The following is an 18,014-nucleotide window of genomic DNA, read 5'->3' as shown; positions in this document are numbered from 1 at the left end:
TTTATAAGTGAAAGAAAAATTTTGCTATTTAAATTAGCTTTTGGGAGTGAGAGAAGTCCAAGACCATCAAACATTCTCACGGCATGCAAGTGTTGATTAGGATTGCAATAGCAAGATATGTTCCTATTATTATTTTGGAATTTTTAGGCCAAAAATAGAGAAATCTCTTCTTCTTGTATTAATTAAAAAAAAAAAAAACCTGGCTTACCAAAACTTTCGGGAAAAAGTTTTCCAGATTTTCCACCATTTGGTTCATAGAAAATAAGCTAATTAAGAAAAACATTTTTCATCAATAAGAAAACATATTCAAAAGTGGGAAAATGATTTTGAAATCATTCTCCATCCCCTTTCTGTTAACCAAGACCAAGCACATTCTCCTTCGTGCACTCCTTTTAATTATTATTTTTCTACTTTTTCTATTTTTAAAAATAATTTTTTAATTGTTTTTCTTTTCTTTTTTCTTCTCCTTCGGCTTGTTGTTGACCATACCCAAGGCTACTGAGGCTTGAGCTCGCCAATTTGGTGAGGCTAGGCCTCGTTGATCTCCGGCGAGGCGTTGGCTCGCCAATCTAGCAAGACTCGATCTTGTCACTCTTTGGCGAGTTCAAACTCACGCAAGGCTAGCTTAGCTCAACTCGTCAAAATCGGGAAGCTTGACCCTTGCTAGCCTTGGGTGAGCTTGTTCCTCACTCATGGCCGATCGTCAACCATTGCTGTGGTTGGCAATTGGCGAAGGAAAACGAAAAAGAAAATAAAAAATAAACACGAATAAATATTGTCATTTTCTTAAAAAATGAATTATTAGAAAATATTTTTTATAAACTATGAGTTTGCTAAGGTAACCCCAAAAAATAGATCGAAGTTTTCATTTATCATCTTTATCTATCTCTCTCTCCATTTGTCCCTTTTCAACGTTATGCATGGCAGCAAAACAATTGGTGTGCCGTGGAGCCATGCGTAGCGTGAGTTCTATGCTAGATGGGCTTTTAAACAAAGACACCAAGACCCAAACTCACTCCTCATAGGACTACACTGAAATACAATCGAAATTAAGATTATAAACATAGTTATAAACATCTACAATCTGATGGCCATAAAAGGAGACCTACATCATCAATTCTATCCGTTTCTGTTTTGTCACATATGTGACTGGAGTAGGTGCTACTGATATTTATCTATGCTTGTCTAATACTAGTACTAGTGTGCTCAAGATGCGAAGCTTCATAAGTTGTTCCACTAATTGATGAAGTAGATATAGTATCATTGCCTTTGTCGGTCCAAGTTTCATCATCCCTTGTTGACATTTCTGTTGGATAAAAGAGTGGCTTGGGAGGTACTTGTAGATCATCTGCTTCTCCTTCAAGCATTTCCAAGACTTTACGCATCGAAGGACGATCACTGGGATTCAATTGTATGCACCAAAGAGCAACTATTATCATCTTCTTTACTATTCTCTTATCCTCCTCGCTAACCTCTTCCATTGGAATATTCGATCCCTCACTAAGTTTGTCATGAACCCATAAGGGAAAGTAAATATCACTAGAATACTCTACAACCATGTCTGCATTCTTCCTCCTACTAGCCATTTCCATTAACAATTTCCCAAAACTATAGACATCAGCTTTGTAAGAGATACTCCCAATGTTCTTATAGACCAGCTCCGGAGCCATGTATCCCAAGGTTCCTCTTGCGGCAGTTAAAGACACGGTGTTATGGTCTGGGGAGTACAATCTTGCCAGCCCAAAGTCAGAAATTTTTGGAGTTAAATCCTTGTCAAGAAGAATATTGTGAGGCTTAATATCGAAGTGTAGAATTTGCATGTCGCATCCTCGATGAAGATACTTGATCCCTCTAGCCACTCCGAGAGCAATCTTGTACACTTCCTTGCAATCAAGATAAGTCTCTTGTCCTCGTGAGAAAATGTGCTTATCCAAAGACCCATTGTGCATGAAATCGTAGACGAGAGCTTGTTTGGAGCCTTCAAAGCAAAAACCAATGAGTCCAACCACATTAACATGATGAATTCTTCCGATGGTAGCCACTTCACTGATGAAGTCCTGCCCATTTGCTTTCCCATTCTTCAGGATCTTCACCGCAACATCGCGACCACTTCTCAGTCTTCCTTTGAACATAAAACCATACCCTCCCTCGCCTAGTTTGTCCTTAAGACCGCCCGTGATTTTCTTGATCTGCGAGTAAGAGTATCTTATTGGCAAGAAGTTATTGTTAGATTGCAAAAATTCTTCAACGTTTTGATCCATTGCTAAGTGTCTTCTCCTCCATTTGCATATAAGCAACATCATCACACATGGGACTCCCAAGATGAATTTCACAACTGTGAATGCCCCTGTATTTTGGTGAAAACGCAAGAGAATTGATGATGTGTAATTTTTATGATAACCAATTTGTGGGTATGTTAAATGTTTGCTTCTAGAAGCATTAAATCAATTTCACAATGAGAAGATTGTAGTAATGCTACCTATGCCAGCTAACGCGAGCACCCCTTCAATACAGCTGAGCCAAAGAAGGATTGTTCCTGCAAGGGAGATTGAATAAGTGACAAGCTGAAAAAATTTAAAAGATAACCTATTTACCATAATCAACTAATGAGTGTCTTGGTTCAATCCGTTAAGATTTGTCGGCGGAATCCGAACTAAATAAATAAACAAATGAATAAAATGCATTCATTATTATACTTACAAAATACCACAACAGCATTTATCAAACTACTTAATTTTAATGGCCATTTTGAAATTACTTGAGCTCCGAAAAGATATACAAATGACCGAGCTCAATTTCACATTTAGATGAAAATTCACAGCCAGATATATTTGTTGAGAAAACTGAACAAATCATAAGTACTTACGGATCTCTCCTGTGCAATAAATTTGGTTCCTAGCGTTGATGGCGCAGGAATAACAATCTTTGAATTGCATCAGACAGGCTTTTTGAAGCCATGAAAGCTCAAATCCATAAGACATCTGTTCATGAATTTGTGCATAGGAACGAAGATCACTACGATTAACACACCATGGTATCATTGCCAAATGCTTTATAGTGCATGCAGTTTCCACAGACGAGACACTCGCATTGATCATGGCGTATACTCGCCCTCTTGTACTGGAGAAATTCGAAAGTTCGACCCCATCAAAGCATGATGAAGTGTCGACGTAAAGCCGAGAATCAATGGCCTTCGTGCAGTCCAAGATTGTGACAGTCGCGGATGACATGTGATCCCCGTACAATTGACTCGAGCATGCATACCGCTCCCATTTATAGCTGGAGGGGGCACACGACAAAGAGCGGCGAGGAAATGATGAGCAATTTCCCTCTTGCAGCCCGACATCAGCAATCCTAATTGTGTAGTTCGTATAGCTGATGTGCCGTACATAATACTTGCCTGGATACAAATCGAGAATGGTGTGGTTGTTTATGCAGGCTAGCTCATAGTTAGGGTCACCACAGCCCTTTGAATCGCTCTTCAGTCGAAACGGGTAGGTTATATTCGAGATCTCCCCACAAGAGTTGCTGCATTGATTATTTTCGATTGCGATGCTAAACGACTGATGTAATAGTAGTAGAAGGAGAAGAAGAAGATATATAATAAAGACTCGATTTTTAGCATGGTTATGCAATGGCAGAGAGCAGGAATTGAGCAAGCAAGTCGAGTGTTTCAGAATTGAGATGCAAAACAAGGGAAGATAACGAGCGATGAATGGTTTGTGTTGCCCTGTTTCTTTCTTGAAGTAACAACGGGAGAAGGAAAAATCTCCGACTACGAACTCAATTGTGTGGAGCCGAGTGATTCGGGGTGTAGCGACCACAAAAATGGGACGTGTCAGAGGCGGAAAAGATTGGGATCGGTCCGCTCAAAAGTCGAAAGCCGGTCAACGTACGGTACAAGAACAAAGATGCCAATTTATGCACTGTGACGAACCTAAACTTCCATCGACCTCAGGCCCACCCCGACGCTACCAGCTGAGAGAGAACATGGGGCAGGACCGGCCCGGCCTGGCCCAGTGGATTGGAAAGAACAAGCGAAATGCTAAATGCAGGAAGAATATTAATTTTCTGACCAAAAGAAAAAAACAAGAATATTAATTAAATCTTGTGTACAGAATGGTATGTACAGTCGAGTTCTGTATAACCTTCAGCAGATCTTAAGCACACTCTGGGTCCAAGGCCTTTCGGTAATCAAACTCTAACGGGCTGATTTCACTTAATTATAGCTCAATAAGCCCCTTCTCCTCGTGATTTTCTGCCATGCGCGCTCCATGGGCTTGGCCGAATTTTGCTTCATTTGCGGGCGTAGTTTATTTAATCCAATTAAGTTCAGAACCTTTAATCCATGGCTAGTCTAACTGAATGCAAGTTTGATCATCTATTCATGTGAAATGCTCCTAAAAACTACATGCAATTTTACAAAAAGATTTTTTTGTTAGGGGTTGGAGTTGATCCCCAATTTTTGTATATAATAAATAATTAAACGTATTGTCAAAATATAGGTATCAACACATTATCTCCACACTTTTCTATTTTTCACATGACATCTTTGAATCTTTTCCCACACCGGTTCAACTTGTCGTATATCTTGTTCATCGGACTTGCAAACACCGGCAAGGTGTGGGCCTCATCGACACAATTCTTAAAAGCCTTAATTATCAACCAAACTATAACCTCAAATGTGAAACACACTTCGATAGTCCTCACTCCTAACAGATGGGTGCGGAAGCATTCACTGGAGCAACTTGGACGTACAGGTTCTCGCCGCCGCTTTGGTTGAGGTTGACGAAGCTAGGGATTGAGCCGCTCACAGGGGCATTCAAGCAGCTGGGGTGAAAGCTCGTGGGGCGAGCCTCGCCGGAGATCCATCTGGCGGCGTGCTGGTTCCTGGGATGCGCCCATGGCTCCACTGGCATCCCCACGCAAGTGTTGATTTTGACTGCGATTCTAGAAACTATAGCACAATAAAAGGGAGTGGAGATGGAATTTGGAAAAGGGGAGAGACCTCAATAAGATGACGATAGAGAACGATAAACGAGAACCGAAATCAGAATGAGAATGTGATGATTGATGGAGTGCTGTGAAACACTAGCTAGGTGATTTTTTGCATCCATGGACGCATCTTTCCATTATTTTGGATTTGGTCCCCTAAACTTTTCATTATTTATCATTGTATCCCAATTTAAGGAACCTGTTATAAATGTTCTTTACAATTTTTGAAGGCCAAAAACAGAGAAATTGTATCTTCCCCCTACCAAAAAAAAAAAAAAAAAACAGATTGTAAATGATGAAACTCGCCGTTTTATAATTTTTTTCCTTGTTAACTAAAAAATACAAAATGAAGTTATATGATTATTGGGCTTCGGGATAAGGAGCACGTTCACCGGCCGAAAAATCTCAACCTTAAAAGTGACAATATTAAATTCACGAAAATTGTAAATTTTTCATATCCATGCCTAAATTGGGACTTCGTTTGCCCACTATTATTTCTAATTCATTCATTTTGATAGAAAGAGTGTTGTGTTGCTTAAAAATGATAATAGGAAATGTTTGGAATAGTCAACATGATCTTGAAAACTGAACATGAAAATACTTATTTACACTTGAAATGAATTTAAATTTGAGCAAAATACTCAAACCTAATTTTAATAAAGATGACATATATTTTTCCGAATAAAATTTAGTCGTGACACAATAGCCTTAGACAATGAATCTTAAAAGGAAAACTAATACCATTTTTTAAGAGGACATTTACCAATATAATAACTTTAGCAACCTAATAAATAGAGTAAGAATTTAATTAATCGTATGTATTATCTTTATTAAGGGAGAGATGATCTCTCCCGGTACTCTTTGATTCAACTTTTACAAAATCTTTTAAAGTTTCCACTATATATTATTTAGTTAACTATCTTGCACTGCCTTGCCTTTAAATCAAAGTTATTTATTATCTCTCTTTGTCCATCATTTTCCTCCTCCTCGCGATATCTTATTTCTCTGCTTCTTCATCGATTTTTTCATTTAGAAGAAAGACTATTGTTGGAGCTGGAACACTTCACATAATAGGATTTCTTTCAAAAAATATGGCAGTGAATTACCTGGCAACCTTAAATAAAATTCCACCATCATCAAATTATATCCACCACCACCAAAGTCATGGAACAGTCCTAGCCCATCACCTCTTTCTATCACTGACCGTGTGAGGAGGGCAAGGTCAACTCGAGTCCCCAACACCTGAGATCCTAAGGCCTCTTGCTATCCGAAGCCGGAGACCTCAAGGAGTAGACTTTGGTGCCTAGGGCTTGAACAAAACAAAGGCCTAAAGGCATCTGATTCTAAATGAAGTGCTAAAACAGTCCAAACAACTAAAAACTAATTATCATTATGAGTGTGCTTATACGGAATGAGATTTTGTTAAAGAAGTATTCATTATCACTAAAACCAAAGGGCCACTTAACATTAATCAGAAATAAATCATAATATGAAATTTGTATAGATTTGAAAGACATCAATTTTAGCCATAATTTACCTGAAATTATCATAAAGTTGGAGGCACTTGTAGGTAATGAATTAGCTTCATGAGTTGTAATTTTACCCGTAATGGTCGTAACTCATTTACACTAGTAATTTTATGGGTCGTGATTTACTTGTGATATCCACAAATGATGAAATCGAAAAGAAAATCTTCTTTTATCGTTTTCATGTGCACATTTACCACTAATAACCATACAAACCTAGTAAAAAAAAAAGAATTTAATTAATCAAATCAATTAATGTTATTAAGAGAGAGATCATCTTATGATGTCCCCTACTATTCTCTGATTTAATTTTAGCTAATTTTTTATGGAACAAACAGTCAATGAAGATGAGAGGAATGATTTGTATTGCTTTGTTTCTTTCTTGAAGTAATGACGAGAGAAAGAAAAATCTCCAATGACAAACTCAATTGTATGGAGGCGAGCGATTTGCGGTGTAGCTACCAAAAAAATTGGGACGGACAATATAAGCAAAAAAAACAAAAGAATTTAATTAATCAAATCAATTAATTTTATTAAGAGAGAGATCATCTTATGATGTCTCCTACTATTCTCTGATTTAATTTTAGCTAATTTTTTATGGAACAAAAAGTCAATGAAGATGAGAGGAATGATTTGTGTTCCTCTGTTTCTTTCTTGAAGTAACGACGAGAGAAAGAAAAATCTCCGATGACAAACTCAATTGTGTGGAGGCGAGCGATTTGGGGTGTAGCTACCAAAAAAAGTGGGACGGACGAGATAAGCAAAAAAAAAAAGAAGAATTTAATTAATCAAATCAATTAATTTTATTAAGAGAGATCATCTTATGATGTCTCCTACTATTCTCTGATTTAATTTTTAGCTAATTTTTTATGGAACAAAAAGTCAATGAAGATGAGAGGAATGATTTGTGTTGCTCTGTTTCTTTCTTGAAGTAACGACGAGAGAAAGAAAATCTCTGATGACAAACTCAATTGTATGGAGGCAATTGATTTGGGGTGTAGCTACAAAAAATTGGGATGGACAAGATAAGCAAAAAAAAAAAGAAGAATTTAATTAATCAAATCAATTAATTTTATTAAGAGAGAGATCATCTTATGATGTCTCCTACTATTCTCCGATTTAATTTTTAGCTAATTTTTTATGGAACAAAAAGTCAATGAAGATGAGAGGAATGATTTGTGTTGCTCTGTTTCTTTCTTAAAGTAACGACGAGAGAAAGAAAAATCTCCGATGACAAACTCAATTGTATGGAGGCGAGCGATTTGGGGTGTAGCTACCAAAAAAAGTGGGACGGACGAGATAAGCAAAAAAAAAGAATTTAATTAATCAAATCAATTAATTTTATTAAGAGAGAGATCATCTTATGATGTCTCCTACTATTCTCTGATTTAATTTTAGCTAACATTATTCGTAACGATAATTGACCCACCATGAAGATGAGAGGAATGATTTGTGTGCTCTGTTTCTTCAATGGAGTGCTATCAGAGAACGCATATACAAACTCAATTGTATGGAGGCATTGGTGGACGAGATAGCTAATTAATCAAATCAATTAATTTTATTAAGAGGGAGATCATCTTATGATGACTAGAGATTTTAAGCAAAACTTTAAAACCCAGACACGCTCCAAACTCATAGAATTATCCTAAAAAAGTCATCATTAAATTTTATTAAGAGAGAGATCATCTTATGATGTCTTACTATTCTCTGATTTAATTTTTAGCTAATTTTTTATGGAACAAAAAGTCAGAAGATCCAAATGACAACCAATGGACATTTTTAATATGATAATTAATCAAATCAATTAATGTTATTAAGAGAGAGATCTAAAGATGAGAGGAATGGTTTGTTTTGCTCTATTTCTTTCTTGAATTAACAAAGAAGGAAAAATCTCCGACCACAAACTCAAGTGAATGGAGGCGAGCGATTTGGGCGTAGTGACCAGAAGAATGGGACGATGTCTCCTACTATTTTCTGATTTAATTTTTAGCTAAATTTTTATGCAAAAAAATTCAATGAAGATGTGGGAATGGTCGGTTGAAAAGTCAAAAGCCGGTCAACGTAAGGAACAACCACAAGGGGCCAATTTATGCACCGCGGCGAACCCAAACTTCAATGGACGTCGAACCGGCCCGGCCCAACCGGAGCAGCAAGCTTATAGTGAACCTGGGCCAGGCCGTGCCGGGCCTGGCCCAGAGGATAGTAGTTGGTTGGGAAGAAGACAAGCAAAATGTTAAATGCATGAAGAATATTCATTAAATCTTGTGTACTGAATGATGCGTACGTTCGATATTTGGATAACTTTCTGCAGATTTTAGCACACGATCTACTTGACTTTTACTTTTGGCCAGAGACTCGCGTGACGCATTTGGCTTGAAAATAAAATCTTTTTAATCTTGAAGATGTTAAAAGAAAATGCTAGCAGAGTAAATAAATTTTCCCATATTTATTGTTTTTCAATTATGAATCCCATTTTGAATTCTTTTTTAGATGTAATGTGATTTATACCATTCCCTTTGTCTCAGTACATTTTAGGCATGTTGACCATGTAAAGATCACATTTTATCTTGAAAATGTAAAAATAATCAATGTGATGCCACCCTCATCTTACAATTTAGTTGCTAGTGAGTTTACTGGTGGTGGAGAGTGCTCCACCTCTTAGAAGGTCAAAGTCAAAGTCTTCTTGAACTGATAGGCCTTGTGGCGTTAATTGGGCGAGGGAAAAATCTTAGTGCCATAGAATTTCCACGGGAAAGTCTTCATGAAACTTCCTCCTGGGCGCGACGTCTTCCCACTTGGATGACCCCTACACATCATGGCACTAATAACTCTACTTGACTAGAGACGAATTTGACTTTAGAAAATGAGAAGATGATAGCAATGTTACTGTTTTAAATGAGAGTAACGGTGCAGCCTTCATGAAAGGTTTCACCCCTTAAATTAAAATAAATACTTATATAAATCAGATGAAAAAAGGAAAAAGAAAATAAAAATATCTACAGTATAAACATCTTTTTGTTAGCCAAAATAAATGTAGGATTTCTATTAAGAATATCCTTTGAATCTCCTAGATACTTTAATTGCATATTTTTGTTGATATTTGTGAATGAGCTAAAAAGTGTATGCTCGTCGATGCCTAACAATAAGTATTACTTAATGAGAGAGCTCCATTTTATGAATTTGCAAGTGATTCTTTGAGCCTGAACTACTTGCAGTTTCTTTTTTAATTTAATTTAGGAGTGAATCCCAAAATCTATTTTATCTTTTCTCATATCCAATATTTTGACACGTCATATATATAGTATTTGAGCATCTTACTTGAGTATATCAAATTAAAGATTAGCTCCTTTTCCTCACCCAAATGGTCTAGTGACATTTCCTGCTGATCACTTAAGCCTCAATCATCAACTGATTAATTATGATTCTTTGTGAACCTGGCAATGTCAGCTGCTCCCTCAGGCACAGGATTTCTCTCTGTCTCCCATTATGTGATCCAAGAATCTAAAGCGGAAATTTCGGTCACAAATGAATTCATGGCTTTACTTAAAAATCAATTGACGAAATATCAGGTGGATAGAAAATATTCTTGAAAGAACAGATAATATTATGGGTTTGGCCACTGGCCAAAGTACAATTAGATGTCATTTGAAAAGTTGAATTTCATGCTCATTCAGCACAAATTCACTCGCCTTGATTCCCTAACTCTCCATAGCCCAAAAAGTACACAGATTATGAAGCACGAATGTTAATTCCAAGGTGGTGATTGCAATTGAACTGATTTCCAAACGAACGCTACTGAAGAACAAGGTGCCGAATTCTTTGATTTGAATATTTTTTTCGACAACATTCACATATATTGCAAAAATAGGTCAATAATATATGCAAGCAAGCAATCACCAATGAAATACCTCTCCATGAATAAATCCAAAATGTTTTTATCTGTTTATACAGACATGTTTGGCGAGAAAATATGTAGATAAAACCCATGGTGATGCCGGTCATTTTCTGCGAGCGCCTCTGCTTTTCGCAGAGCATCTTCGAACCTCTTCCCACACCTGTTCAATGCATCTCATATCTTGTTTATCGGACCTACTATCACCAGCAAAACGTTGGCCTCAACTACGCCATTCTTAAAAGCCTAATCATCAACTAGAATATAACTTCAAACGTGAATTTGAGGCCTCGATAATCCTCACTCTTGCCAGACTGCATAGAAGCTTTCAATTGAGCGACGTGGCGGATGGGTTCTCACTGCCGCTTTGGTTAAGATTGCGAAGCTAGGGACCAGGCCGCTCGTCGTGGCACTTAAGTGGCCAAAGTGAAAGCTCATAGGGCGAGCCTCGCCAGTGACCCATGCGGCAGCGTGCTGGTTTGCGGGATGCACCTACGGCTTCAGGTGGCCCCACCACGCATGTGTCTCACCGCGCCGCCGCTGATTCACCTCCACCGTTTATCGCCTTCATCTTCGACTTTGTCTTCACCTTCCTCTCCCACGCAAGTACTGATTGGGATTGCAATAGCGACGGATCTTTCTATTGTTATCTCGAAATTTTTGGGGGCCAGAAACAAAAAGAAATTGGAAGTGATGCAACTCGCCAATCTCTGCTCTCTTCTTCCCTTATTAATCAACAAATAACCTCACTTGCCACTAAATAACCTTAGAAACCTCATAAAAGAAACAAGAATTTGAAGTCCCCACCATCTATTGGGTAGGTAGCCGCCTCGCACTCACCCTCCATTAGACCGAAACTGTTTTTGTAATCTGTCCTAAAAATTTTAGCTGTCTCTCTCCGTCCGTCAATTTTCAAGATTACACGCAGCAACAATCGGTGTGCCATAAAATGACTCATACATACACTGCTAGAGTGGCATGAAGCCACATGTAGCACGAGTAGTGTGCTAGTTGGGCTTTTGAAAAAACGAATCCGAAACCCAAACTCATTTTTCGGGAGGACTATGCTAAAATACGGTGGAAATTAAGATTCATAAACATAGTTATAAACATATCCAATTTGGTGATAGCCATGGAAAGAGATTTACATCATAAATACGATCCATTTCTATTAATCACATGTGTCCAGACTAAGTGCTATTGATATTGATCTATGATAGTGTAATACTAGTACTAGTATGCTCAAGATGAGAAGCTTCATGAATTGTTGCACTTGTTGATGAAGTGGATATAGTATTGTTACCTTCATCGGTCCAAGTTTCATCATCCCTTGTTGACATTTCTATTGGATAAAAGAGGCTTGGGAGGTACTTGTAGATCATCTACTTCTCTTTCAAGCATCTCCAAGACTTCATGCATTGAAGGGCGATCATTATAATTCAATTGTATGCACCAAAGAGCAATTACTATCTTCTTTACCATTCTCTTATCCTCCTTGCTAACTTCTTCCTGGAACATTCATTCCCTCACTAAGTTGGTCATGAACTCATAAAGGAAAGTAAATATGATTGGAATACTCTGCAACTGCGTCCGCATTCTTCTTCCCATTGGCCATTTCCATCAACAATTTGCCAAAATTGTAGACATCGGTTTTGTAAGAGATGCCCCCAAGGTTCTTGTAGACCAGCTCCGGAGCCATGTACACAAGGTTCCTCTCATGACAGTTAGAGACACGATGTTATACTCCATAGGATATGATCTTGCAAGCCCAAAGTCGAAAACTTTTGGAGTTAATCCCTGCCGAGAAGAAAGTTGTGAGGCTTAATATCGAAGTGTAAAATTTGTACATCGCATTCTCGATGAAGATACTCAATCTCTCTAGCCACTCCAAGAGCAATCTCGTACACTTCCTTGCAACCAAGAGAAGTCCCTTATCCTCGTGAGAAACTATGCTTATCCAAAGATTATGCATGAAATCGTACATAGGAGCTTGTTTGGAGCCTTCAAAGCAAAAACCAATGAGTCCAACCTCATTAACGTGATGAATTCTTCCAACAGTAGCCATTTCGCTATCTTGACCATTCGCTTTCCCCTTCTTCAGGATCTTCACCGCAACATCATGACCACTTCCAAGTCTTCCTTTGAACATGGTACCATACCCTCCCTTGCCAAGTTTCCTTAAGACCGCATGTGATTTTCTTGATGTCCGAGTAAGAGTACCTTATTGGCAAGAAGTTATTGTTAGATTGCAAAAATTCAATGACATTTTGATCCATTGCTAAGTGTCTTCTCCTCCATTTGTGTATAGGCAACATCATCACACATGGGGCTCCCAAGATAAATTTGACAACCATGAATGGCCCTGTGATTTGGCGAAAATGCAAGGGAATTAAGGGTGTACAATTTTTCAGATAATCAATTTTTGGGTACATTAAATGTTTGCTTCTGGAATTATTAAATCAATTTCAAAATGAGAATATTGTAATAATGTTACCGATGACGTAGGTGGCAAGTGCTGCGATATTCCAGCCGATAAGTAAGAGGATAGAATTTTCCTAAAAGGGAGATTGAATATGCAACGAGTGAAAGCTGAAAAAAATTAAAAGATACCTATTTACCATAATCAAGCAATGAGGGTATTGGTTTAATTCATTAAGATTTGACAGCAAAATATGAAATAAAAAATAAACAAATGAATGAATAAAAATGTATTCATTATTATACTTATAAAATAGAACAACATTTTTCTAACTATTTGATTTTAATGGCCATTTTCAAATTACATGAGCTCTGAAAACATATAAAAATGACTGAACTCAGTTTCACATTTAGATGAAATTTCACAGCCAAATATATTTGTTGAGAAAACTGGACAAATTAGAAGTACTTACCTTCTTTGCAATAAAGTCAGTTCTTAGCGTTTAAGCTGCACAAAAAAAAAAAAAACAATATTCAAAATGCATCGTAGAGGCTTTTTGAAGCCATGATAGGTCAAATCCATAAACCATCTATTCATGAATTTGTGCATAGCTATGAAGATTATTGGCATAACAAACCCCCCAACCCCCAAGTATCATTGCCATATGCTCAATCGTGCAAGAAGTTTCCACCCACGAGACGTTCACTTCTACTATGGCGTATACTCGCCTTCTCGTACTAGCGAAATTCGAAAATTGAAGCCCATCAGGGCATGGCAAAGTGTCGATGTAAAAGCAAGAATCGATGGCCTTTGTGCAGCCCATGATTGAAATGGTCTTGGATAACTTCTGACCAAAGTACCAGTTATCCCAGCAACCATACGGATCTGATGTGAAGCATGAGAAAGAGCGGCCAGGAAGAGATGAGCAATTTCCGTTTTGTAGCTTGACATCAGCAACCCTAATTGTGTAGTTGGCATGGTTGACGTACCGGACATAGTACTTGCCTAAGTACAAACCGAGAATGATGTGGTTCTTCGTGTAGGTTATCTCATAATTAGGGTCAACCTCTAAGCCAAAATGGGTTGGTTATAGGGGTGAGCATGGTCCGGGTTGATCCGGGCCACCCCCTAACCCTAGGACCAACCCGTACAAAGGTGTCGGTTCTCATTTTTTAGGACCGAGGACCGACCCTATTGAGTCGAGACCAAGGACCGGACCGACCCAATGGGTTCGGTCCGGTTCCGTCAACCCGGGACCGATCGATAATTTTTTTTTCTTATTTTTTATACTTCCTAAAAAGCAAATCTACAAATTCAAATTACACATCCATCGACAATACAGCATTGTGCAATTCCAATACATATTTAGCAAATCTAAGATGACACAATAATAAAAATTTCGTACCTACTAACTACTCATCGAGATATGGGACAAGATGGAAAGTTCTTGTAATCATCTATCTTTAATATTCATAATACCATATGCAAAAGCATTTTCCTGCATTCGATCACGTAGAGTCCACTTAACCAAAAAATGAGTTTCACACCACTTGACTAGCAAATCACCGTATCCACCTTGGACTACTCTACTCTTAAAAAACTTCTATCATTTGACACAAATTGAAAAGCAAAGTGCAACTGAAATTCATTAGTACAATTAAACCATAAAAAGTCAAAATACTTAATATAAACCATGAATATATAACTTTACATCTTGTTAATTCACTTGAACTTCTAAACACCTAAAAACAAAACAAACTACATATAATTAATACTCAATAAAAGTTTTAAATTGAAATTATTATTAGTACTATTGATAGAACATCTCAATATAATATAATATAATAGACATTTTACTTAGGTTTGAATATATAAAAGAATTATAAATAATATAATATAATATAATATAATATACGGATTGATCCAGGTTGGACCGACCCAAAACTCTGTGACCGAGGACCAACCGCATAATGTTGGTCTTGAATTTCGGGACCAAGGACCAACCCCGTCGCCCCTTGGGAATCGGACCGGGACCAGGCGGGGTTGGGCCGGTCGTGGTCGGTCGAGGTCGACCCTAGACCGCCGCTCACCCCTAGTTGGTTATGTTCACAACCTTGTCACAAGAGGTGGTGCACGATTATGTTTGACGGCGTGGCTAAAAGACCGATGTGGTAATAGAAGAAGAAGATATTTAACAAAGACTTGTTTTTCAGCTTCAGTTATGCAATAGCAGCAGAAAGATGTTAAAAAAGTTTTAAATCTTTTGTATTTGTGCTAATTTAGTTATAAACATTTTTTTATGCCAATTAAGTCCTAAACATTTTTACATTGTGCTAATTCAATTCTTTCTGGTCAATTTTGGCCGGATTTTGCTGACTGGACGCCGACCAATTGACGTGACTTAATCAGCGCTGACGTGGATAACTTTCAATAATATTTTAATAATTTTGAATTTTTTTTTTTAATTTTAATTTTTAATTTTCTTTTTCTTTTTTCCTTCTCCTCCTATTTTCTCCGGTCAGTCGTCACTGATCGGCGTCCAATCGCAAAATCCGACCAAAATTGATCGGAAAAATTGAATTAGCACAACGTAAAAATGTCTATGACTTAATTAACACCAAAAAAAAAAAAAAAGTTTAGAACTAAATTGACACAAATGCAAAAAGTTTAAGACTTTTTTAACACTTTTCCTCAATAGCAGGGAGCTCACTTTAGCGTTGAGATGCAAAAGAAGGGAAGATAAAAGATGAGAGAAATGATTTGTGTTGCTGTCTCTTTATTGAAGTAACAAGGAGAGAGGGAAAAGTCTCCGACTACGATCTCATTGTAGCGACAAAAATGGGACGTGTCAGAGACGGAGAAGTGCGGGAATGGTCGGCCTAAAAGTCGAAAGCCGGTCAGCGCAAGGCACAAGCACAAGGGGACACTTCACGCGCTGCGATGGACCTCGGCCCGGCCCTGCCCTGCCCACCCCTACGCAGCTAGCTCACTGTGAACCTGGCCCGGGCCAGGGTTGGCCCATTGGATAGGAGTTGGCGAAGAAAACAAGCAAAATGCTAAATGCACAAATTAAACAAGCAATTTTTGCCCGGTCCACCCGGACTCAGCAAGCTTAGAATGACGTGTGCAGTCGACATTTGGATAACGTTCGGCAGAGACTCGCATGACGCATCTGGCTTGAAAATAATCTGTAGAATACTAAATTTTCCCATGTTTATTGTTTTCTAATTCCCAACTTTCTAATTTTGAATTCTTTTTTAGTTGTAACGTGATTTATGCCTTTTCATACATTCAAGTACCGTCCATATGCATTACACAGGTAAAGATCACATATTTTCTTGAAAATGTAACAAATCAAGCGTGAGTAAAAATATGACTTGAGGATTATATATTCAAGTTTAAGTGTTATTAAATAAATGATATGAATTGATTAATCATTTTTCTATTTTTATTTTTACTAACGTACCTCCATCATTGTAACACTTCTCCATAATTCATAAACTTAAAGGGCATATCAGTGAATAATTATCCTCTTATCTCATAATTTTTTAGTCAACAATAACATTGGCAATGACAAGAAAAAATAATAACGTTGGCAATCATATAATCATTAGTTTTTCTTAAATGTCGTAAGTTACTATCTCTTTTAAAATAATCCGATGATCAAAATTTGTTATATTTTTATCCAATGATCCTGATTCCGCAATTTAGATTTCCCTTGGCAATAGAATGATTTAAAAAAAAAAAACATTATGGGAGAAGAGTAATGGGATAGTCAGTCATCAATGTATAGTCATCACTTCGTCAATAATACATGCTAACTTTCACAAAAAATAAATAAATTATAATAATAATTCTGGGAGAAGAGTTATCTGAAGAGAGATATTGGAATTGAATATTCTGGAATTATCAATTCTATTTTATTTATCTTCATCTTCAAGAGAGATATTGGGATTGAATAATTTTGGAATCGAATGAAAAAACGGAGGAAATTCGGGAGCGAAGGCTTTTAAATAGAAGAAAAATCCGCATGCGTCGAAGTTTGAATGGAACGAAATCTGCCGTTCTGTCGTAAAGTCCTTATCAACAAGGGCAGCCATCCCCAGAAATAGAGACGCTCATTGAGAAGAGAGAATAGAAAGAATTTTTCTGGAGATCTTTCATGGCCGTAGGGCGGTGGAAGCACGGAGAAGAAGAAACCAAAGTAAAAGAGGTCGTGAAGCTTTGAGACGCCATTAGCGAGTGGAGATTTTTAGAGAGTAAAACACGTGAATCGCAGGCATTATCTCTCGGCAATTCTCCCATCTCGGAAGTCACTTCTCCGAGACCAACATCCACAACACCAGTCCTCGCCCACTCCGCAGCTTTCCGGCGTCTCATCCGGCGATTCCCGCTGCTACCGCATTGATTCCAGCAACACCACAGCGAGTCTCGACGGCCCGCCGCACTTCCGCTGAGACGACGCGGCCGCTGCTTCTCTTGACCCGCTGCCAGCCCTGCTACAATAACAACGCTGCTGCCGCGAGACCACACGTCGATCTGTTGTCCAGCTGCCGCCCCGTTGACGACGTCCCTGCCCTGCTGATCTGTTCCGAACCGAGAAGGCCCTGCATCGTTTCCTAGCCACGACCTTCCATGGCCGAGCACCACCGTTCGATCCACTGTCCTTCAATCACGAGCCACCGCCACTATATCCCGATCCGTGGTCCGTCCATCCCGATTTGGAAAGGTGAAAAATTTCGAATTTGGTGAGAATCTATCCGAATTTCAATATTCTATTTTATCGCTTAATTTGAACTATTTGATATCTAATTATGCATATTTTTTGATGTGTTAGGCCAAACCGCAAATTAACAATGTGCTTCAATTGATAGTTCGATATCCGAGATATGACTTGCGATTGCACATCTCGTACATGGATAATCTTTTATTGTTGAACATTTATTTCTCCATGTACTAATTATGCATGCCTACGTCTAGAGAGATTGAAGAATGGATGTCCTCATATTTATGTTAATGATGACGTGTATTGAATGGAAACTAACTTTTTTTTTTTTTTTGACAGAATGGAAACTAACTTAAAGATGCAATTTTTGGAATTACAGTAAATAACCAATATCATGAACTGTACTGGTTAACAATATTGAAATCATTCCAAAGAATAAAAAGATTTCAAAGTAAT

At 37.9% G+C, this 18,014-nt stretch overlaps 2 protein-coding genes across 2 annotated transcripts; both read right to left on the bottom strand.

Annotated features, from left to right (window-relative positions):
* Positions 1–1,127: 1,127 nt before the first annotated feature.
* LOC104427072 (rust resistance kinase Lr10-like) lies at positions 1,128–2,460 on the bottom strand. Its single transcript, XM_039306448.1, has one exon. It carries the CDS (start codon positions 2,301–2,303, stop codon positions 1,176–1,178), a length of 1,128 nt encoding a protein of 375 aa, XP_039162382.1. The 5' UTR covers positions 2,304–2,460; the 3' UTR covers positions 1,128–1,175.
* Positions 2,461–11,959: 9,499 nt separating this feature from the next.
* On the bottom strand, positions 11,960–12,562 carry LOC104427061 (rust resistance kinase Lr10). Its single transcript, XM_010040207.2, has 2 exons — positions 12,261–12,562; positions 11,960–12,125 (listed from the first exon to the last, which is right to left on the bottom strand). Exons 1-2 carry the CDS (start codon positions 12,560–12,562, stop codon positions 11,960–11,962), a joined length of 468 nt encoding a protein of 155 aa, XP_010038509.2.
* Positions 12,563–18,014: the final 5,452 nt, after the last annotated feature.

This window comes from Eucalyptus grandis, chromosome 2 (genome assembly GCF_016545825.1).
Source record: "Eucalyptus grandis isolate ANBG69807.140 chromosome 2, ASM1654582v1, whole genome shotgun sequence".
NCBI classification, from domain to species: domain Eukaryota; kingdom Viridiplantae; phylum Streptophyta; class Magnoliopsida; order Myrtales; family Myrtaceae; genus Eucalyptus; species Eucalyptus grandis.
This window is presented reverse-complemented; position numbering and strand designations above follow the sequence as displayed.